The following is a 25215-nucleotide window of genomic DNA, read 5'->3' on the forward strand; positions in this document are numbered from 1 at the left end:
AATTAAACAATATCGCAAACTTTACTTATAGTCCTCGGCACGTAAGGCTAGTCGCTAAAAAGCTATTATCACCATCGTATTCTCTTTTTTTGAGGGCTCATCCCTGTTGCCAGCCTGACTAGTCACATATTAAGATTACTAGACATAACAACCAACCGCAATGTAAGCATCAATAATGGAGTGCCCTTACCCAAGTAAATCATGAAAGTTAAGATGACATAAATAAAGTTATTCTTAATAAAGTCTGTTTTCAACCTCAGTGAGGAGATAAGGAAAGAAACACACTCTCTCACCCTCACTCAATTTAATGTTATACATATCTGCATTATTTTGATATACACGTTACCATAACCGTATTCTTGAAAAGAAGGATACGTCTTGAATGATGTAATTTATTTAATACATTTTTGTAGTGTGAATTTCAAAAGTTCCAGAACTTTCTTATTACCTTTCCTTTCTTTTGCGTGAGTGTTTTAGTAAAGGAAGAATTGGATTAGATAAGACCGTAATAATAAAATGCTGCGTTTGTCATTTCACACCAACTATATTATTAGATTTGTTATTCAAATATCCCACAATTCTACTTACCTGGTGTTATCCAAATAGATTTACAATCCTAGAGAAATCCTTCACTTATATTTGCAGATGTAACAAGAGATTTTCACAACACAGCAGTGGCAGTACGTATTATCTCACAAGCCACGAAAAAAAACCCCATGACTACATATTGCCAACATGCGAGATGAACAGTAACTGTAAGACGTCGTATCGGCACGTAGGGTCCCTAAACTGTATGAGTGGCGACACTGAATCAAACCCAGCATTTAGAAAATTACTATAAATCACTACCGTATGTTGAGTGCTCGTCCCACAAGCTGGTTTGGACCTCAACCGCTCCGCCATCAGCCGTCATGTGGTCCACGCGTCACTGAAGAGGCATACTAGGGAAATGAGGAGTGAGGTAGTTTCCCGTTGCTTTCCTCTCTGAGCCAGAAGTTGCTATTACATATCTGTCTGGCAGCTCACTGAAATGCATGCACCAACCGACCCTATGAGTGACATGTTCACACCATTCATAACAGGGACTGGTTGCATAAGTAATGGCATTACTAGCATCAGTCATACCTCAGTCACTTTCATATTGTCATAGCCAAGAATGAGAATGACAAATGAAAGTACAAATTTGTTCTAGCCCACACCAGAAGACATAGTGCACTGTAAACACTAGGTCTTGCTAGCAAAGACATAAGAACGCCTTCAGTATCAATAAAGGAGAAAAAGTTAGGTTGTTCCCATAGTGACTATGCTTACATGCCGAAGACATGAATCTCAAATTCCATTTAATCTCTAATTTTTTGTGGTTCCTTGAGAACTGTATCGCTGTTGACCTATCAAAGGCTTTTGATAGGGTAGGTCATGGGAGATTACTGACGAAAAAGAGGGCAATTGGACTAGACAAAAGAGTGGCTATGTTTCTAGAAAATAGAACTCTGACAATTAGAGTAAATGAAGCTTTATCTGATCCTGTAATGATTAAGAGGGGTTATTATTGGACTTCTATGTTTTCTTATATATATATACACATATGAGTAAAGATCTGGAATTACAGGTAAGGATATTTGTGGATGATGTTATACTGTATAGATTATTTTCCGAGGCTTCAGTACACTTGTCATCATATAGGCTTTAATTACGATGGGTTCGCCACTCCCAAAGGCATTTTAGAGCTACTGCCAGCTGAAACTTGTAGGCCGCTCCTAACATGGAGAACAGACGCCTTTTGTAGTTGCTCCTCTGGAGTACAGACACTGCAGTTGATATGAGGTTTCAGTGGCATTTCTTCTATAAGGACACCTCCGCGCTTAGCCGTTGGTCCTTATAGTGGGTCAGGCGATTTGTCACCGCCCAACACTTGGCGTTGAGATTAATATAGCAAAGCTAAAACGGTTTGGGCACATGATGAGAATGCCAGGAGAGAGAATACCAGAGAGAACATTCATGGATACAGAGACTGGGAAGGGGTCTAGGGGACGGCCTAGAATGAGGTGGAGGAGCTCTGTTGTGGACTGTACTGCAAATAGAGGAGTCGATAGCAATAAAGTACTAGAAGAGGAATGCTGGAGAGATCGAGTAAGGTGGAGGGCTTTGGTACACTACCCTACCCAGAGAGAATCTGGAAAACGGAATGGATGAAGAAGAAGAAGAAGTTATATTGTATAGAGTAGTAAACGAGTTGCAGGATTGTGAGCGACTGCAGGTAAACAGTGTATACTGTGATGGACATAAAAAATGGTATGAATGAAAATGGGTTGAAAAGTCGTAAGTTCCACCCAGAGAGAAGTCCTCACAGTTTTGATTGTTGTGTTGATGGGGCAGTAGTACCTCGTTGGGTACAGTCTAAGTACCTCCGTGTTAATATAAGGAATGATCTTCATTGGGGTATCATTTTAACAAGGTAGTTAAGAAAGTTTACAGATCTCTTCACATGGTTATGAATGATGTCGTACTAAGGATGTAAGACTGCAGTTAGAGTAGGGCTCCACTGTATGGGACCCTCGCCAGGAGTACTTGATACGAGAACTGAAAGAAATTCAAAGTAAAGCAACACGGTTTGTGATTTCTGACAAAGGAGTAGTGTTACTAAAAGGTTGCAAATTTTGGGCTGGGAACACTTGGGAGTAAGGAGACGAGATGCTCAACTATGTGGTATGTTTTGAGCTGTCAGTGGAGCGTTGGCGTGGAATGATGTAAGTAGACTAATAAGCTTGAGTGGTGTTTTAAAAGCAGGAAAGATAATACGAAGACAAAGTTGGAATTTAAGAGGACAGATTGGGGGCAAATATTCATTTATAGGATGAGGAGTAATGGATTGGAATAAATTACCAAGGCAAATGTTCGATAAATTTCCAAGTTCATTGAAAGTATTTAAGATGAAGGTAGGTAAACAATTGATAGGGAAACTGCCACCTGAGCGACAGCCCTAAATGCAGATCATTGATTGATTGACAGTAGAATATGAAGAAACGATAAAAACAAAAGCATCAAATTTTCTTTTCAGCGAGGACATAGTGCAAAACTTGCAAACAGTTCTAAATATATCAGAAAGTTAAGTTCCTAGCAGGGAACCATAATTTAATTTCGTCGATTGCAAATGTTAAAAACATTTAAGTTCTTTAAGTTTTTAGGCTTTTTCAATGAACCTTATTTTTTTATATAGGCCAAAGGCAGGCATTTATACAAGTGGAGTCACATGCTTCCCCTAGTGCACCGTCACTGCATTGTCCTACATAAGAGGCTTGCAGTGATGTCTCAACGGTGCACTAGCCGCAAGCGTCTTCGAAAAGTGTCACGTTCCAACTGATGAGCCCACTGCTACCTGGGGCAAAACGCTGGTAATTTCATGATTGAAAAAGCTAAAAGACTTAAAGAGCTTATTATTAGTTCTGATTATAACTTCATGGTTTAAGTGAAACCAGGCTGGCCTCAGTGCTGTACTCATTTCATCTGCTGATGCCTGTCAGTCAACTTCCTGTGGAGTTCTGAGATTAGGCCCGACAAGCAGATTTTCCTGGGTACTACCTCAGGCATTGTAGAGCTGGAACCTTTTCTTAGCTTTGCAACAACTGCAGGCAGCATTCCATCAAACTTAAATATATAAATATATTTTTTTCAGTATGAGTGGTTTTTTTTGCTTTATATCGCACCGACACAGATAGGTCTTATGGCGATGACGGGATAGGAAAGGCCTAGGAGTGGGAAGAAGCGGCCGTGGCTTTAATTAAGGTACATCCCCCCCCCCGCATTTGCCTGGTGTGAAAATGGGAAACCACAGAAAACAGTCTTCAGGGCTGCCGACAGTGAGATTCGAACCCACTATCTCCCAGGTGCAAGTTCACAGTTGCGCGCTCCTAACCTCACGGCCAACTCACCCGGTCAATATAAGAGTTCCAATATGGTATTCATACTTGAAATTCCTATTAAACACCTTTTTAATGTTGTGTTTTATAGGAATGTCAAGGGACCGCAAGTAAATAGCAAATTATTCATAAATTCCTATTTAAACTGTTCAAACTGAGCGAGTGAATGGCTACACAGTTTGGGTCACGTAGCTTTGGAGCTTCCATTCGGGAGATAGTGGATTCGAACCCTACTCTTGGCAGACCTGAAGATAATTGTCTGTGATTTCCCATTTTTACACGAGGAAAATGCTGGAATTATATGTTAATTAAGGCCATGTTTGCTGCCTGCATCATCACCATAAGACCTTTTTGTTTTGGTGCAATGTAAAACAAAGAGTTATATAAAAACTTTGTAATTAACCAAGTTCTACTCTAGTAATAGCAGTAGCATCAGCACTAGCTATGTTTTAAGTTTTATTTTTAAAAAATTGAGTTAGCTTTGTTTATTCTATATTGGCACTAGTAAGGCTGCTTTTTATTGTTATTTGGGCATCACAACAAACAGTCACATTTACTGCCTGTTTTCTTTAGTTTTCCATGTCTCATTGAGGACAGGAAAGTGATCCATTAAAATACAAGGAGGAGATGTTTCCACCTAATCCATACAATATTTAAAAAATACATTTATATTACATTTTTTGGCTTTATGAATAGGCTATCTTCAGCTGAATACAAATATACTCTTAAATTCTAAAAAATTCTTTAAAAAAAAGGTTTTTTTACTAATTGATATATGTCACTGTTATTGTCTTTAAAATGTTCTCTTCATGGTAAAATGGGATTTAAATAACAGTATAAAATGTAAGCATGTCTTAAATAATATGTAGAATATGTAGAACTGGCTTACTAGAGATGTTGTTATATTGTAAATCCAGAACTCTTCGATTTAACTACCATCGTGACCAAGGATGTTCCCTCATAATCAATGTTTTACAATATACAGTATTTCTCTTCATAAGTAATACATTTCATTGTGATCTATATTGACGAGTGATCGCTAACAAAGAGTGTGGAAAGCAAGGTCCACCTACTTACTACCAGTTAAATAAAGTCTAATTATCTTTCTTAAATGTCGGGACTAGTTTCGACCCTATTATTTGGATTATCTTCAGCCTTAATCACAAAATGGAAAAAATATAATGTTACATCCAATACACCAATAATAGGGTGTTGGTCTTCACGTGTTCACACACTAGCATAGAAGCACCAGGGGGCATTCACTCTATATGGAAATGACGGATCACTTTATTTTCTACCCTTGAGCAAAACGCAGCTAACATTATCATCCATGCACAGTTTGCACATGTTAATTAATTTTATGGAAAAGCCAAACCCCATCGATGTTTCACAGCTCTTCTCTATGGATTGAATCATATGACTTGAAGAAATCTGTAAAGAGATAAGAACCGATTCTTCGTGTTCCCACACCTTATCATTAATAGTCTTAATTGCAAATATGTTGTCTGTACTGGATCTGTTAATAGGAAAACCGTTCTGATAGTCCCCAATAACATTTTCAGCAAATGGTTTTAAACACTGTAAAAGAATAAAACAGAATTTTGTAGGCCATCTTTACAAGAGATATACCACAGTAATTTTGAAATTCTTCCTTATCCCCTCCTTTATGAATTGGGACAGTAAGTGATTCCTGCCATTCTTTTGGAATAACTTCATCGTGCCATATCCTTAGAATAATCTTATATATGTGTTTATGTAATCTTTCTCCACCATATTTAGTAAGCTCAGCAGAAATGTTGTCACCTGAAGTCTTAGCTACTAAACATAATTTGTGGATCAACAAATCCACCATTTATATATCAAAACACCTAATATCAACACTAATGTAAGGCTTATAAATATATCAAAAGGCATTGTAAAATCTACGTAACACTGGAAGAAGCTTTTAATGTGTTATTTTATTTTTTAATTGGGATTGTGTTTTAATTCTAATGTACTGTTTTACTTCAAGACTTTCCCTACAAGGATAAGTTACCCCATTTAATTCCAAATGTACATATGTAAATGACTAGACTATGACTCGCATGTGCTCATAAGCATTTTATGGCCTACATTGGACTTCTCTAGTCAGTTATGCAAATAATTTTTTGATTTCCTATCAGCCCAATATTTTTTTCATTCTGAGAGATGCTGCCTTTCTTTGGTCTGTTGAAAATACCCTCCCATTGGACCTTTTATTGATCTTGGTCTGTAGTCTGGTGTGTGTGTCTTGAGGTATCTAATTTTTTTCTGTTTTGTTTTTGAGATTGTCTATTGTTATTTGTAGTTCTTTAATATCCTCCTTAATTTTCATGATTCATTTAATCTTGGTCTTGCTATTCTGTAATGTTTCAATTCTTCTTCTGCTAATTCTGGTGTCAGGTGTTCTGATAAGATGTCCAAAGAATGATATACGTTTTTTCCTAATCGTGCTCAATACTGGTTTAATTTCTTTGTAAACTGTCTTATTTGATGGTATTCTCCATTGTCCATTAACTTGATTCTGTTTGTTTATGCATGTTCTAATTATTTTTCTTTCTGTCTTAAGTATAATGCACGAACCTTTTCTTGAGCCCTAGTTCCCATTCAGCACTATGGAGCTCAGGGCTCATGAAAAGTTTCATGTACTATATTTTGTCTGTTTCAGCAGTAATAGCAGTTTTAAAAATGGTTTCATTAGCATAAGGTATTTCTGGCTGTGTGACTGTTTTGTGTCTTAATTTTGCTGCTGTCGATAAGCTTTTTTATTGTATGTAATCTTGGTAATATCAGTTGCTTTGTTTAATTTATTTATTCTGTTATGCCAAGCTGATTTCTCATTAAGATTATAAGTTATGATTTCTCCTAAATACTAAAATTTATCAACAGTTTTTATTTCGTGCCCATCAATAGTTATTTTATTTACCAGTGGGGGGTGTGTAAACATGATCTCAGTTTTTTCAAAGGATATTGTAAGACCTATTTTTTGTGCTATTTCCTGTCGAGATTTAATTTGGTGTTGAGTTTTCTGAATATTGTTGGACAATAGAGCAAGGTCATCAGCAAATGCTAAATAGTTTAAAATTTTGTTTGGAGCTTCCAACTTTTATGTTCTTTGGGTTGACCTTGTACCATTCTCTTATTATAAATTCTAATGCTCAATGAAATACTAATGGTGATAAACAGTCTCCTTGTCTTAACCCTGTTTTAATAAAAAATGGTTCAGAAACCTCTCCTCTAAAATGTACTTTTGATATGGTATTAGTTAATGTAAGTTCTATTAGGTTGATTAATTTAGGATGGAGTCCAAAATTCCGTAAAATTTTTAACGTTGAATGTCTATGTATACTATAATATGCCTTCCTAAAGTCAACAAATATTATTACTATAGGCTTGTTTCCTTTCCTGTAGTATGCCGTTATTCATTGGTACTCTTCTAACTCATTTTCTAGTTGATTTTTAATCCTTCCATATAAGATCTTGGAAAAAATCTTGTAGGTGCAGTCCAAGATAGACAATCCTCTATAATTATCTGGATTACTCATCTCCTTTTTTTATGAAGAGGGTGTATTAAGGCTGTTATCCAATGTTAGAAACTGTTCAGTGATCCATGTTTTTGTTAAAGCCATGCGTAAGGAAATCCGAACCATATTACTTGATTATTTCCACATCTCTACTAAAACCTGGTCTTCTCTGCATGCCTTATAATTTTTAAGATCTTTTAGTGCTTTTTCTAATTCTTGAAATGTTGGAGGGTCTTTGTTATTAAATTTTGGTTTTTACTGGAGTATTTGTATTAATTTGTAATAGTTCCTTAGGTTCTTCGCAGTTCAAAAGTTTACTGAATGCTTTTGCCATAATCTCAGCAATTTCACTACTGTTATGTGCCATTTTCTATTTTCGTCTTTCAACATTAATGTAGGGGGAGCATATTTCTGTAATTGTCTTCCAAAAACTTTATAACAGTCTCAAGAATTGGTGTTATGATAATTAACTACAATAGAGTTTATCATGTACATCCTTATGAATTCTCCCTTAATATTTCTAATATTTTGCGAGATTTCTTCCTGATATTTTTTAGGTTGGAACTTTAACCATGCCTGATGCGTCTCTTTATGATGAATTTCATCACATTCTGTCATCCACCAGGTATGTTTTTTATGAGGGTTCAATGGAGCTAAGTTTTCAGCTTTTTTTTTTGAGAACTGGGATCAATTCTTCAAGATCATCTGTCAGTTTTTAATTTTTGCATGACTTCCTTATATTTGTCATTTTTTATTAACTGGTGTGGGCCATAATTCCTCTTTACTTTATTAGTTTTGATATTCTTCTTCTGTAGTGGTGTGAATTTAAGTTTATTTTTGACATTGTATTGATAAGAACTAGTTTCTATTCCTCTTAATACTTTTAAATTATACATTTGGCTGATTCCAGAGAATTGTGAACCCAAGAAGGAAGAAAGTAAAGTTTAAAATAAAACTCAACAATTAGTTTTTATGAAAGATAAAACATTAAATTTTATTAATTTTACGATATGTATTAATTTATTGATGTCTTTCAATTTTTAATTGTGTGGTTAATTGATCCTTTATGTGCTGTCAAAATTAATTTGATATTTCTCAATGTTTTAGGAATTACTGTTTATTATGATGAAAAGGTATCAAAATAATTATGGTAAATGTTAATTCTAATGCTCTTTCTCTTTGTAGCAAACTACTCATTTGCGTTATTAAGAGTTTAGGTAAGATATAATAAGGCAACGAATTTATTGCTGCAGGCTGTGTAAACACGCGACTAAAAGGTATACAAGTTTCTGTGGGCGAAAAGTGCGTGGCTCAATTTAACTAAAACTTCATATGCAAAGCCAATACTGTACACCCTTTCAAACTGCTATATCATTCGTTTAAAATTTCAAATAGATTCATATGAAGCTGGGTAGTAAAATACATTGCTTGTTTACAATGTTCTCGCGGGCGGGCGGCTGGGGAGTTCCCCGTCGCATGGAGCCATGTGTACAGGAATGCATTATATCACTATGTGACTCAATACGCTGCTTTTGGGATTCAGTTTCCGCGTCACACTCGCTTGTGAAGAACTTATTTTAGAAGGGCATTCGGTGTTCAAAGTGAGGTTACTTATAATAATGCCACTTACTCACAAGCAATATTGTAAATTGTATCGTGAGAAGAAAAAGAATGATGAGGATTTTAAACGAAAGCAAAGGGAAAGGCACGTGAGGAGAAGAAGGAAGAGGACACCTGCTCAGTTACACGTACGCCGCCAACAGGTACAAGAATCGGTCAAGAAATACAGAACTTGGAGGAAACTTTAGGGCTTATCAACAGTTACTCTCTGTACTACAAGTCCAACAACACAACTATCTACATAGATTGCAGAGCCGAGTACGCCATCATCTGCTTATAAATGCAGACAAACATTGCTGAAAGCTGTAAAGCGTTTGGAGCAGGCTTTACCAGTGAGTCCGCAGAAGAAATGGGAGGTTGTTTCTGTGCTGTGTGCAAAATTTGGTGTAAGTTCATCTATCTCCAGCAAGCGCAGTAAGTCTTCACTTCCCAATGAAGAAGTTCTTGAAATCCTCAATCGGATGATATCAGTTGGCCATCTCCTCGAGCAAGAGATTTCACCTCCGTAAATGATAGTTCTGGACAAAAATTAAAACAACAAACGATTCATATGCGTCACAATGCAAGAGGCATATAAACTTTTTAAACAAGAATACCTACATCACGCATCGGTCGGTCTTCTTTTTGTGGACTTCGAACAAAGTACATTTCTCTGCAACATCAAACTCCAATAATGTATGCCTGTGCAAGCAGCATGAAAATTTCTGTTTGTTGATTGATGGTTTAAATAAAAAAGGCTTAACATTCCTAGTAAATTTAGTGAATTTACTTTTTCTGTGGCGTGTGATGACTCTAATGAACAGTGTATGACTGGTGAATGTAATACTTGCTCTAAAAATATTTTGAAATATTCACCGACAGAGGAGAACGCTGGAGACGAAATTGAGTGGTACCAGTGGCAAAGTGATGATGAAAATCACGTATCTCGAATTCAAGGATCTGGCACAGTTCAAGAGTGTTTTGATAAACTAGTAAAATATGTCCCTTGTTTATGAAACACACATTTATTAAAAGAATGCAAAGCAAAATGTTCGAAGTGCAGGAAAAACAAACTACTGAAAATTCAATGATTTTGCAAGTGGATTTCGTAGAGAATTTCACTGTTCTTCCACAAGAGTTGTTATTGGAATCACCGACAAATTACAATTTTTACTGCTGTTTCGTGGTTTGCAGGAGGAAATCATGCTTCATATGCGATTATGTCTGACCATATGGTGCGTGACAAATATGCCACGCACTCATTTTTAAGCAGAGTATTAACAGACATGAAGGAAAAAGACCAGAAATCACCACATTATCTTCTCGGACGGGGCGGGGAGCCAGTTCAAGCAAAGGTTCATGTTCGCAAACCTAACGTGTTTTTTTTTTAAGGAAACTTACGGAATGAATGTAACTTGGAATTTTTGTGGCGTCTGGTCACGGGAAAGGTGCTGTTGTCGTTGTTGGCGGAGCACTAAAACGTAATTTGACTGTTGCTCCACGTGCAAAAAGAGACCTTATAAACGTGCACGATGTCGTGAAGTAGCGAAAAGAAATTCAGCAAACACAAATGTTATATTTGTTCCTTCTGAAGGTGAAAGGAGTTAACCCCTTCTGAAAAGCTGCTTCACCGATGTCTGTGCAGTACCAGGAACACATGATATTCACTCTGTGGAGCCATATAAAAAAATACATGGTTCACGCAAGAAAATATTATTCAGAAACAACTACCACACCCTCTCTACATCCAGACTATAAGAATGAAGCAGATGAACAAAATCCACCCCATGATATGACCTTTGAAGTGGGGGACTTCGTCCTTGGAAAATACAGCAGAAAGAAACATTCCAAGTATTATGTTTGTACCATAACTGAAAGTGATGGTAATGTTTATTTTGTAACCAATTTTTGCAAGTGCAGCGATGAAGCAAAACTGTTTTGTGAACCACCGACGAAAGACGAGTGCTTTTTAAATGAAAGTGAAATCTAAAGAAAATTACCGGTGCCTCGTTTTACTCGTGGGAAATGGTATTTTGATGAGTCTACACCAGAAGCAGAATGAACATAAATTGTTTCTCACTTTTTTTCCTTTCTGATCAAGTTTTCATTCAATCTGTAGGCTATGTACCGGTAAGCGTTGAATGTCCAGGTATTTTTAAAAATTTTAGTTCATTTTACATTCACTGTTATTGTTATTAAATAAATGTGTGACAATTCATAAAAGCACTTTACTTAGGCCACATGTTCGTACCAGTATCGGTAGTTATATATCTTCTTTTTATTTGGGAGGAAGGAAGCTTGTAGTGTTACGTAACTCATAATCACACTATCATAAGTTACAAGATATCAGAGTAGATATTAGTAGATATTAAATGACGGAACCTCATATTTTATGTGAAATTCGAACCACCGGACATGTCTTTCACGTCGAAAATCACAAATGCATTAATCGGGATTCAAATCCGTCCGTCTTGATGGTTGCAAGCGGTTTGACCGCTGCGCCATCACGCCCCGTATTTATTATTACTTGTGATATTAAATATACATTTTATCGTTCAGTGATCGTATTTGATACTGAGTTAAAAATTTATTAGCCCCTCATGCCATGTCGCCATAGCACAGATTCCCTGTGTAATCCCGCGACGCTGTCAAGTAAACATGCGTCGATCTCTTTTAAATATATTACGCAGCCATTATGCAACTTACACTTTTTTTTTTTTTACAAAAAGTACATTTGTCCTTCTTGTAAACAATATATTAACATTACTAATAAAAGTTACCACAATTTGCCAAATTTAGAAAAAAACGTAAAGGTATGTGACGTTAATAGTTCGTTCTCCCATGTAAACACCGATCACTACGTTTAAAAGTTTATAAAATCGCATACATCAGGGTTATAACAATGAAATTTGTGGGGGTTATTAAGTATCATCTAGACCTTGTTATGCATAAATCTCAATTTGTTTATTTGGTAAGTTTCATATATATATGTTAAAAAGAAATGTACAAATGTAAGCACTTGACGCCTGGAATTGGCCATTTCCTTATGGAAAAATGTATCCATACAAACATGATCTAGCTGTCATTCCCCTTTCCTCCAATCAGGATGCTTCCAAGTTTTAAGCTTGTTTGGTTTCCTTTCAAAATATGTTGATTGAGATTTAAGTTTATTCTCTGTGCAAAGTTCAACAAGTCGTTGGCCATTCTTGCTTGTAAATTAATGTGGATCCAATTATATCTCTACATTTTTTCCCCTTCCTAATTGGGCATTTAAATCCCCTTATAAAATGTTAACATTATATTTACTTTGTTTATTATGTGTTCATTGAGATCCCAAAATTCATCTGCTGCTTTCTTTGTTCGTGTTAGACAATTTTTTTCATTAGTAGGGCCATGGGCATTTATTGTTGTAGAAATTTTGTTTGTTGTTTTAAAGGTGAGAGTTGCAATTCTTGATGATATTGCTTGAAAATCAATTATAGAATCTATTATTTTCAATTCACTATTCACTGCCATAAGCATATTATGTAAACAAGTTTAAGAGATGCCACATTCAGTGTATTACTGGTGATTGTATTGCATGTAACATATTTTTTTTTTCTATCTTGTGATTAAGGCTGAAGATGACCCAAATAATAGGGTTGAAACTAGTCCAAACATTTAATAAAGTCTAGAGGACCCGTGCTGCTCCTCAGTATTTGTTATAAATAGGTCAGTTAACTCGTCTTGATACGCCTGTTGTAGTCATATTGTTTTGCCTGCCCTTTTCAGTGGTTTTATGAACATTAAATAAGGAGCTTGTTATAGTATGCCACAGTTCCTAGTCAGAATTCATCCATTCTGACGTCGTGCCATCTGTTTGGTAAAAATCTATCCATATATTTTCATATTTATCCTGCAGTTCTTGATGTAAAGCTTGGTATTGTGCCGTAGAAGGCAATTGTATTTTTTAATTACAGTTCTTCTAAGTTCTTCACTCTTTCTAGTGTAGCTAGGTTATTGTTCAATAGGTGTTCCCAGATAATATCTAAGGCGTATGTCATGATGGGGCCTGTTCGTACATAGACTTTTTTTTTCTCTTAGCAGCATGTAAGTTATTAGGAACGCTCTACCATCTGTTGAATATATTATTTTGGAAGTTGGAGAATCAAAGAGTATCTAGCAGGGAACAGTATTCTTCCATGATCAGAGGAAGATTAAACTCTATAGCTTGACAGGTAGCAATCAAACATGGCTGCATGCAGTGAGATTACCAAGGATGTAAATCACATAAAATATATCAGAATATTAATTTAAGTGTTAGTCGCTTAGCAACCTGTTAAGTACAGAATATATTGCAGGTTAGGGTGAGCCTTCAATTATTGGAGTGATCATTTAATGATTTGATTTTATGATTACAAAGTTGGCCAAACTTAGAGACCTATCAGTGTCTCGTGATTTACTGGCAGGTAATTCCGGAGAGAATAAAACAAAAATGAAGCAAATTGGTCCGGTAGAACGGAGGGACAGATTTGCCAAAGCTGTTTCGAGTAAACTCTTTTAATACATAGATAATTAGACTTTATTTAAGTGGTATTGAATAGGTGGACCTTCCTTTCCACTGCCCTCTTTATTAGTAATATATTTATGGGTATCCTTTAGTCCCATAGTACTTTCTCTTTCCATTTTCTCCATTCAGCCTGAATCCAGTTATTTCTTTATGGTTCCACTCTCTTCAGCGATAAATCCCAGGTACGTGAAGCGGTCTGCTTTTTGGGTGTTTCCATCTGACCTCAAATCAGTTACATCCACCCTCCCCAGTCTTGAGAAAAGGATATTCAATCGTTCTGTTTATCTTTAGTTCTCTTTCTTCCAGATCTGTCCTCCATTGTTTCAGTTCCTCTCCTGCTACTTCTCTTGATTTTGCCTGTAACCCAGTAAGTAACATGTTTTCAACAACACATAACAAGCGAGCTGTTATTCCCATCCCTCCAATTCTTTCCGCTTTCCCTCCACTGCTGTTTCCCCTCAACAGCAATAACTCAAGGCATTTGCCTGCTTGTGCTCACTCACACAAGAATATTACGTGACAGTCAACTTCAGGAGCTGGAAGAGGGAGCGTGAGTATTACTTCATTCATCCACCCAACTTTTCGACACCATTGTTTCAGTTTTCTTATCTGCCGCTTCTTCCCATAAACCAAGAAGAGACACATTAATAAAATTACTGAATATTAATTTCAATGTTCCAAATTGACATTCACATACAGCAAATACTCCGTCAGACAATAAGGTCCGTCGCAAAACTTAAGAGAAAGCTACTTCCAGCCTCATTTGATCTGTCTTAATCTCTTAATAGCTGTTGTTTTTCACCATAGATTTTTAATTGTTCATTTAGCAAGGAACAATTTCCAGATTACAAAAAGCAAAGCATGGTGTTTTTTAAACAGCTTTTTTTGAAATATGTTCTAGTTTTTAACATGGCTATTTATTTCTAGTGAATAGTCTCATTCTTGTGTTCATCAGGTGGACCTCTAAAAATTACTTCCAGGAATTTTGTGTAAATAAGTGCACACTCTGCATTTGCACTGGCAGTAGTGTCAGACCTGTAGCGTAGATCCTATCAAACAGAACTAATATGACATAGGCCGCCATAGTTTAATGGTGAGTGACTGACATGGAATTGGGAGGTTGTGAGTGTGGATTCTCTTGGTGTCCATTTGGCCATTTTTGTTCTGTCTTAACATCTCTTCGATGTGCACTACATGTACTGAACACGATCTAATAAGCTGTGAGTTTATTTTTAGTATTTTTAGCATTAACACCAGTATTCACCACTTATATGTAAGGAGCAGTAAATTGTTTGGTCCCCTGTATCTACTGTTTATTCATTGCCTGTGTTGTTTTCTGTTTCCTTTGTTTGTATTTCAACGTTAACAATTTGGCCGTTAATTATTTTACTACAGTTTTATCGACACACAAGTTGATTTCAAGTACCAGGCTTTGCGAAAGGTTTGGGCATTGCAATTTAAGAATTTCATTATTGATCCATATTGACTTATAGTACAGAAATACAGTATGTAAATTAAAAGTCCACCTAAGTCGATACACAGATGTTAATTAGAAAACACAATTAGTGATAATTGTCTTCAGTCTCAAAAGAGAATATAAAGTTAGTAGAAAAGGATCTAGAGAAAACACCACATTAAAAGTCCATAAAAAGGAATTAATTTTGAAAGGATCACACTGTGTTATATCATGAGAAACAAAACATGTTTAAAAAAAACATAAATAAGAATATATAGTTTCTTTTCATTCTTTAGCTCTGTTCCATTCTATCCTGGTGTCTTTCATTGCATTTTATTTTATTAGTTTCTAGTTTCTTCTATCACATTCGTCCCTGATTCGTCTGATGTCCTCTCTGTTACTCCTTACGCACAGGAGCTTAATGTTGGAGCCACCTGGTGACGAACGAGCGTACCACTACAGCTTCGATGGTAAAGTAATCTTAAATTCAAACCCTCATTATTGTAGAAGACTTCCTCGGGAACAGTCAAGATTTTCTCTGAAGACGCGGAGTAAAGTTCTCTGCAAAACGTAGAGAGTTCCACCTTGTTTTCTTGACACGGCATAAGCCCAAAAGCCCATATCGTATCTACAAGTACGGGCCATGAAAGCATCAATGGTAACATAAAAATATATAAATACTTGTAGAAATATCAGTTGTATCGGAATATCGTTTTGCAGAAAAGTAATGAAAATTAGAAATTAGGAAAATGAAAAGAAGTATGTAGCCAGTATGGAAAAAGACAGAGACTTAGCATAAAACATGAAACTGATAAAGACTGCCAATTCAATGCAGTGTTTTCTCTAGATCCTTTTCTACGAGTAAGGAAGGAAACAGGCAGAACCATAAGATGGACCAAAAGACAGAGGATGAAGCAGGAATTGGATGAAATTGAAAACAACTTCAGGAAAAACAATAGTAGAGACTTTTTTGGGAAATTCAAAAAGAGCCTGAGTGGATATAAAGGCAGAGAACTCTTTATAAGAGATAAGAATGGGGATCTGGCAGTTAGTGCGAAGGAGAACTGTAGGATATTTGCAGAATACTTTCATGACCTGTTAAACTGTGAACCACCTGAAGAAGAGCTGGAGCTGGAGACAAACACAGAAGAGAGAGAGTCATGTCCTCCAACTAGAGATGAGGTCGCACAGGCCATAAGCGATCTAAAGAATAACAAAGCAACCGGAGAAGATGGAATATCAGCTGAGATGATTAAGTGGGGAGGTGACAAGGCAGTAGACAACATGACCAACAGATTTGTAGAACAAAGAAGTTACCAGAAGGATGGAAGAATGCGATCATAATACCAATACATAAGAAGGGAGACGAGGGATGCAAACAACTATAGAGGAATTTCGCTACTAGAGATTGGCTATAAGGTGTTGTCAAAAGTCCTGCTCAATAGACTGGAAGAACAGTTAGAAAGTACAATTGGAGACTACCAAGCAGGATTTAGGAAGGGAAGAGGATGCATAGAACAGATATTTATACTGAAACAACTGATAGAACATAGGGCCTTAAAGAACAAAAAGACGGTGGTAACCTTTGTAGATTTCGCTAAGGCATATGACTCCATCGACAGACAAACCCTTGGAAGAATCCTGAAGAACAGAGGATTAGATGGTACTACACAAGAACTCATAATGGAAATTCTATCAGACACAAAGGCAAGGGTGAGATTCAGAGGAGTACTCTCTGAAGAATTTGATATCAACACTGGTGTCAAACAAGGAGATGGATTATCACCAATGTTGTTCAACATAGCTCTGGATGAAGTCATCAGACAGTGGAGAACAATGAATGAGACAATGGGAATACCAAAGACGCATGTTGGGGACAAAAGGGACAATAGGGCCCAAGTAGATTGTCTAGCCTTTGCGGACGACATAGCTATAGTAAGTGAGACAGAAGAAGATGCAAAGATACAACTCAACAACTTAAGCAATATAGCTGGAAGGATAGGACTGAGGATCGCCTACAACAGGACAAAGACATTGAATACCACTGAGGATTGGACAACACCGGAAGGCACCGTGCAAAAGGTGGACAAATTTAAGTACCTAGGAAAATTTATAACAGGAAGGAATAGGAGCAATGAGGGAATAACAGAGAGGATAAAGAAGATGCAATCAGCCTTCTGTATGACCAGAGATATATACAATAAAAAGAATATATCTACAGATGCAAAGATCAGACATTACAAGGCAACGGTGAGAAATGCTGTATTATATGCTGCTGAGACAATAGCACTAGGAAGAAATGGTGCGGAACAACTAGAGAAAGAAGAGAGAAAAATATTGAGGAAAATACTAGGCCCTAAGAGAGGAGGTGAGAGATGGATGAGGAGGCCCAGGGAAGAACTATACCGGAACATGAGGACAATCTCGGAAGAAATCAGACTGAAAAGAGCAAGGTTTGCGGGACATGTAATCAGGATGAATATGGATAGAATGACGAAAAGAGTATGGGAAACAACAGCGAGGACACGAGGAAAGACAGGAACCAAGTGGTAGTTGAACTCCGGAAAGATTGGTCGGAATAGGGGATCAAGGTGGAAGAAAAGGAAATTTGGAGAAGCAAGTACATACCGACTAATATGCCAGAGATCAATGATAGGGATGGATACAGGAAAAGGATTGAGAGTCACCAGTGGAGTAGACAAGAGAAGAGGATACTGAATATCTCAGAAGAAGAGCGGGAGAGAAGAAGAGAAAGGATGAAGAGGTTCTGGGAGGAGAAGAAGAAAATGCAATCCATGAAGGAGCTGTCCGTGGTCCTACAGAGGCCGTAACGCAAGAAGAAGAAGAAGAAGAAGAGATTGAAGAAGGTCCAAAAGGACTGAAACATGTATAGCTAATTGTGTTTTCTAATTAACATTTTGTATTGACAAAGGGGGCCTTTTAATTTACATATTTCTGTAGATGTAGGTGTAACATACAATTAAGTGCGAACAAGAATTGCATAGTTTTTATGTGCTGTCGCCAAGTTGAAGTCTGTGGTCAGTGCCGCTGGTCTGGATTGGTTAGTTCTGGCTGGTGACAAGACCATTGAGCTAGGGCCAAGCAAAGCGGTTCTGGGGGCCTGTAATAAAATAATTAGCAAAATTACTAACGTTACCACACAAACAAAAGAAACAAGCAGAGGTAATGAATAAACAATAGATACAGGGAATGTAACAATATACTGTTCCTTACATGCAAGTGTTGAATATGGGTGTTAATGCTGATCAGCAGATACGAAAGTTTTTCTGAGGTGAAAAATGCTAGTTATCATAGTATTGCTCTGAACCATCAAAGTAAGCGCTCTACAGGTGAAATCATTACTGAAATCGGTTACATTATTCCCAAGATTAGCCTTCACAACTTCCTCTTTTTATAACTGTAGGATAGATAACACAATACGAGTAAAACAAAGTATTTCTTTTCTTCACAGTTCCATCGAAAAACTGCAGTCCCCACATCTTACTTGGTTCACTGGATTGAGCATCACTGCCCGCGACTGATCGTCAGCATTCATCGTTATGTAGTCCATGTGTTGAGCACTGCATATCGTGCCCTTGGAAGGGATGACAACGAACCTTCGGTGAGTATCAGTGCATCTTGTAATATGGTTGAATATGAATATACATCAGTGTCTGCGGCATCCTCATCAGTAGGAAACCGGAGAGAATTCTGTTTGTATCCTTGATAGAAATATTGAAGTTTTTACTGAAATCTTACCTATTTACCTGAGGGATTCTGTGTCTTTCTCTTTCTTTTTCCTCACAAAAATTTTGAACATCCTGATGTCAACTTTATAGACTGACAGAAAATGTACAATGGGGAGTTGGAAGCCTGTACATATTGCTGTAAAGTTACTCAGCAGTTTGAGAATAATAACAGTATTGCTCCCTCTTCCGATAAGCCCGCCTGGTGGCCATGATCGTTAAGGCGCTGAAGTCTAAAACGGTCTAACACCGAGGTTAGCCGGTTCGAGTCCCGTTGGTCGAAAAAATTTTCACCATCAGAATGTTGGCCAGCAGGGTAGGGGAGGTGGTGGTATACAATTTCTAATGACTAGATTGCGTGCCAAAAGCCTGGATTAAATTCCAAACTTCTCCGCAGTGCTCATATGGAGTGAGGGCATATGACGCTGTTGATGGTGATTCGTCCGTCGGATGGGGACGTTAAGCCTTGAGCAGACCCCTTGGTGCTATTCGACAGGAGTAGGCTATGTGCCGGCACCGGGTTTCACCCTCTCCCTACTATCATATATCACGTCATTCATTTCATCTCCCATTAACTCCTCTGATGAGGTTGACGTCAGGAAGGGCATCCGGTCATAAAAAACCGCCACGACAAATTCATCTCACCTCATACCCGACCCCGTAGGGAAACGGGACAAGGGTTGGTCAAACATTGCTCCCTCTTCCGATGCTGATCTGTCATTGTATTTATACTGTTCATATTCCTTCCTTTCTATATACGATTTGATCTGTCACTTTTTTTTTCTCCTTTCTTTTATTTATATTGACCTGTTGGGTTCCTTTGTCCTTTGTGTTTGTTCTGTGTTCCTAGTTTTTACCACCTCTATTCCTCTTCATCTTATCTCTTCCCTTGCTCATTGTTTATCCAGCATTCTCCATATTGTATAATTCCTACATCAAGAACTAGCTTAATTACTTGTTCTTCGTATGGATTTATGAGCATCAATATCATATCCCCTTTGTCAGTTGACACCGGACGGGAGCAAATATCATTCCTCTCTACTTCGTCCTGTCTCTTCCACACTCCTCATCCAACACTGTTTTTCAGTCCAGGCTCCGTTGTTCTATGCTGTTCTTCACAGAGTCCATCCATCATAATCTTGGTCTTCCTTGTCATCTGTCTATCCAGTGCTTGTCTTGGCAGTCTTTCATCCGCTTCACACATCCAAACCATCTCAATCTGTTCTGTTCCAGCTAAAGGATTAAGGTGGCTCACAAGTATATGTGTTTCTTACACCACGCTCTTGTAGGCAGTGTTTACTACCTTTTCATTGGGTACATAGATATATAGGTTATATTCCTGTACACTTGAGAGCACACTTCTTAAATCTTGCCGTGACTGAAGCACTGATTCTCTAGATAGAGATAGATGTCTAACCCTCATCCTGTTTCTCTGTGGGGTCAGATATGAAGTGAGATGAATCTTTGTAGTTACAGTAAAACTTCGTTTATATGTTTTCCAGGGGACCGAAGGAAAAAACACATAGGTGTGAAAAATGCTTAAATGAAATTCTGTAAATATGAGGCTGAGTTATATTCCAAAGTATATATGACAATATGAAACAACATAAACACAAAAGAAATGCACACAGATTTAAAAAATACTGAGAGAGGGAAAAGAGTCACTTTACGGAATGAAGCAGTCCGTTATTTTGGTTTTTTATTGGCCGCGGCCACTGCATGAACAGTATTCTCAATTAAAATTGACCGAGCTCGATAGCTGCAGTCGCTTAACTGCGGGCAGTATCCAGTATTCGGGAGATAGTAGGTTCGAATCCCACTGTCGGCAGCCCTGAAGATGGTTTTCCGTGGTTTCCCATTTTCACACCAGGCAAATGCTGGGGCTGTACCTTAATTAAGGCCACGGCCGCTTCCTTCCCAGTCCTAGCCCTTTCCTGTCCCATCGTCGCCATAAGACCTACCTGTGTCGGTGCGACGTAAAGCCAATAGTAAAAAAATTAAAATTGAAATAATTGATAAGGAGATTCCACCTATTCTCAAACCGGTACAATTCAACCATTATTTCCTCAGAAACGTTATGGCACATCACAAAATATTTGATAGTCCATAGAGCATTGACAACATCATTAAAGGTCACTGAAGTATACTGCGGCTCTTTGGTATCATCATCATCATGATTGCAATCCTCACTCAAACCCCTTTGTGTGTCTTCAGCAGTCTCAGAGATGGTCATGGCTTCTGCAGTTACGAGGTTTGCTTCAACATTTACATAATCGTTGAATGATGCCTCCTCTTCCAATTTCCTCCATTCATTATCGGGAGCATCACCATATCATCTATGATATTGCAGTCATCATCAGAACTACTACTTTTGATGACTGTACAGTCCAATTCTAGTGTGAAAAATGTATCCACATAGATTGCACTTGATGGATAGTGGACGAGTATGTGTACCTGTCATTTAATCTTTTCATGCCTGTGACACTCTTGCTTGAACAGTTCTACAGGTCTAGAAGTGGTCTGGTGCCAAAGTGTGTCCTGGGTTTGAAGTTTGATGTTTGTGATTTGTCTAAGCTGTTCTTTATAACACTTCAAAGAGGCACCACAGGGTCTCGTGGCTGTGGAAAGATCACCGTAAAGGAATTGGCAACGAAGCCCGGTGCTGCTCATATGGCACACGTGCCCAGTCTGTCAACAAACTGCAACCAAAAATACGTTAAAGGGTGACAATAAGGAAGCTAGGTGTAGGATCAATATTTTTACTTTACTGGAGATATTTGTTTAAAGAAGGTCAATTTTACACAGATTTGTTAAATAAATAAAGGGGGGGGGGGGTTCAGAATATTAATTCATGCGATACTTCGTATTTGGTTTGGGATTTGGCTCCACCATCACTCTCTTCGTCTTGGCCCAACACATTGTCGATGGGATTCACGTCTGGCCCGTAAGGAAATTAGTCAATAAGCTCGACCTGACCTTGGCTTTGCAAACCACTCCTGAACTAATTGGGACGTGTGGATCAGAAACAGATTCTGCTAAAATTGTATAACTCTGGCGGGATAAAGCACCTACATGAAAGGGACTCTAATGTTCTCTAAAATGTGCGCATATAGCCTAGTGGTGAAATGTCGCTGAATTCTATGAAATGTTCCTATCCTGTGAGAATCCATTCAGCCGCAGCATGCAGTGAATACATAGCCAGAGCTCCAATGCTTGGCAACATATGCTGGATTTCGGTGGGTGCCGAAAGAGCAAAACAAGCGTACAGGCCCATTGTCCACCAAGTAAAACGTGCATTTCTTTTCCACTTACTTTTTGCATAGGCGTTGTACTTCCTCTTAAAACAAAAATCACCACCACCACCTCACATGGGCCTCAGCAGTCAAGTGATCATCCTGTTTCTGGTTCCAGATCTGCGTGTTGGCTTATGGTTCCCGATTCTCGAAAACATCTTGTCTAGTGTATTCCCATACTCTGTGGGATGCTTTAGCTTCATACAGCCTCTCTTGCAGTTAGATTTCCTTCAACGAGAGCAACTACCTGGTTACGAATGTGAGGTCCTCAACGTGCCAAATTTGGCTGTAGAATGACCTACCTCCCTCATATTTAAGGGTGTTCACAGGAAACAGTGCTATCTAATTGCTTCCCATACTTACAGATACTCCAGTTATGATGGCAACTTCTATATGAGTAATGTTTCATTGCCCCCGAGTATTGAACTAGGAACCACAACATTATGGTTGCATGTGACAATATTAGTCGCTGTACACTTGCACTTGGGATTTTTCTGTATGCTCACTTTCTGTGTCAGCAAGCGTACAATCATCAAATACGCCGACCCCGTATGGGCAGTGACGAAAGCTGTAGAAGAAGTCGTGAATGTGGGAGCTAATGAAACAAAGAACTATGAACAAACAAACTTGCTGGAAATTGAGAAGAAACGGTTTCAGAAAAAGTGGGATTGATTTAGGGAATGTTTGTGTTTGAATCTGTGAAATTTGTCTATTTTATTGTCTTTCTTAATTTTTTAATTTTTTAAAAATCACCTTTCTGTTGCATTTTGCATACACAGTGACTTTCCATCATATTTATCTTCCGTGTGTATTCCTAGGTTCCCTGCCTATGATACATATTCGTAAACTAGTTCATTCCATTTCCTTTCCTGTTACGTGTCATTCATGTTTTGCATTACTATATTCGTCTCTACTGATGATTCATTTTCCAGCCACTAGTCGTTGGACATGGTTTATGTATCATATTTTGAAGAGGTTTATGTATATCTTGCAATCCTCTGTTTCTTTCCATCTGAGCCGTTTGTTTACCTGTGTTCAGGGACTGGAACTCAGTACCCCTGTGCTGGAACGAGAGCTGAACTTCACTCGCGATGAAGAGGATGTGTTGCCATTGTCTCAAGTTTGGTTGCTTGCCACTGTGTTACCAAACACCTTCACTCGCCCTTCGCCGCACCATTCCCCTGTCAGCTCTGCGAATGGATTGTCTTCCCAGAACTACATTGCCAAAATGGTTTGTACTTTCTTTCTATATTAAACCTTCATTACTGTGTGAATTCTTTATGAGAAGAGATACATAGTTCAGTTAACTCATTAATGTGTCCTGTTTTGAAGACTGAATTCTACTCTCAAAATATTATGAAGGTGTCGGTTTAGCAATACGTAAATTAAAAGTCCACCTTAGTCAATACAAAAATGTTAGTTAGAAAACACAATTAGCGATACATGTTTTAGCCCTTTTAGACCTTCTTCAGTCTTGAAAAGAATAAAAAGTTTGTAGAGGGGAATATAGAGACACCACATTAAAAGTCTATTAAAAAGACTTAATCTTGAAGGGTCACACTGTGTTACAGCGTAAGAAATAAAACATAACCAAGAAACATAAATTAGAGTATATAAAATACTAGTTCTTGAAGTCCTGTTGAAATATCAGTTGCATCGGAATGTTGCAGAAAAACAATGAAGGTGACAAAGAAATGAAAAGACGTATGTAGTCATTACGGAAAAAAGAAACCACAAAGAAACTTCGTAGAAAAAAATGAAACTGATAGACTGCCAAGCAGGTCAGCTGTTGATCGCGACTAGGGAGGAGGGAGAACTTATTTGAAATGATAGGAAAAGGTGTGATTTTTGTTTTGTCAAAGAGGATTAATAATTTCTCGAAAAGAATGTTAGTTTGTTCAGTAATTTCGTTTAAATTGAAAATGGGGGTTAACTAGTTGATCTAAATGCATGAAAATGTTCTCATATATATGTTAAATAACTTCGCTGAAACCTGTATCGCTAATTTTGTTTTCTAATTAACATTTGTGTATTGACCAAGACAGACTTTTAATTTACATATTTACATATACGTACAGTAGAACCTCGATAATTCAAAATCGGTTACTTCAAAATCTCGCCTAATTTGAAGACTCTCTCGTTCCTGGAAACATGAGGTACGGTTTTGCATGTTAAATAAATTGTTTAATTCGAGATACGGATAATTTGTAATTTGAAGAACAATTCCGGTCCCATTACCAAAATCAGACTTTTAATTCAAATATGCCTTTACATTTTACAAAAATAGTATTTTACAGAGCAATTTAAATTCAAAATTTCTCCATGTCATGAGCGAACGTGTCTTCCGGAATGTGCTGGGGTAGCTTTCCGCACTTTCACTTACTTCGGTGTGTCTACAGTGTGCTTCACATGTGCTAAGTTCGAGTGAAATCGTAATTCTTTTGTATTCAGTGTTTTAAGGAACACTACAATATCACGTAACAGGTAGTGTGCAGAGAAACTTAATCCGCGAACACTGGCGATGCCAACAGTTCGGGAAAAAGCATGGCTCATTTAATCAATTCGTATGTACCGAAGAACATCGTCAGTGCCAGTGAAACTGCATTTTTTATATTTTTAATGCCGAGACAGAACGGACATATTATTTTAAAGGAGAAAAGCACGGAGAGAATTGCCAGCCAGAAAATTGTACAAGGGTAGGGGTTACTGTACTGTGTTGCAAATCACACAGAAGCGGGAGACTTCCTTCCCTCATCATATGAAAGTTTGATAAGCCACTCTGTTTTAAGGGCATTGGGTACTTTCCGGGCAAGTACAAGGCATCTAAAATGCATACAGTACAGTAATCCAATGAATAAAGAACTTGCACAGGGGAGCCATTATAGATTTCTCCTCGTTTTGAATCATTTTTTCTTTTTAAAAAAATTTCATTGCGTGAGGTTATGTTTGCCAGTGAGTTATCCAAGTGCATTATTTGAATGGTTTAAATGCACCTTGTTTGATGGATACATTTTGGAAATAGTTTTTTTTATTTTCCATGGCATTTGAAAGGTTTAAACTGTGAATCAAGATTAATTGCATGCAGTAACGGGTCTTAGAATACTTTATGACAC

At 37.6% G+C, this 25215-nt stretch overlaps 1 protein-coding gene across 1 annotated transcript in view; it reads left to right on the forward strand.

Annotated features, from left to right (window-relative positions):
- Window positions 1-25215, forward strand: part of LOC136886851 (uncharacterized) — a 65368-nt gene that overhangs the window by 25695 nt on the left and 14458 nt on the right. Inside the window, exons 5-6 of the mRNA XM_067159701.2 lie at window positions 18536-18685; window positions 23142-23333. Of these exons, the coding sequence (XP_067015802.2) occupies window positions 18536-18685; window positions 23142-23333 (342 nt within the window). The remainder of the gene's footprint in view (window positions 1-18535; window positions 18686-23141; window positions 23334-25215) is intronic.

This window comes from Anabrus simplex, chromosome X (genome assembly GCF_040414725.1).
Source record: "Anabrus simplex isolate iqAnaSimp1 chromosome X, ASM4041472v1, whole genome shotgun sequence".
Lineage (NCBI taxonomy): Eukaryota > Metazoa > Arthropoda > Insecta > Orthoptera > Tettigoniidae > Anabrus > Anabrus simplex.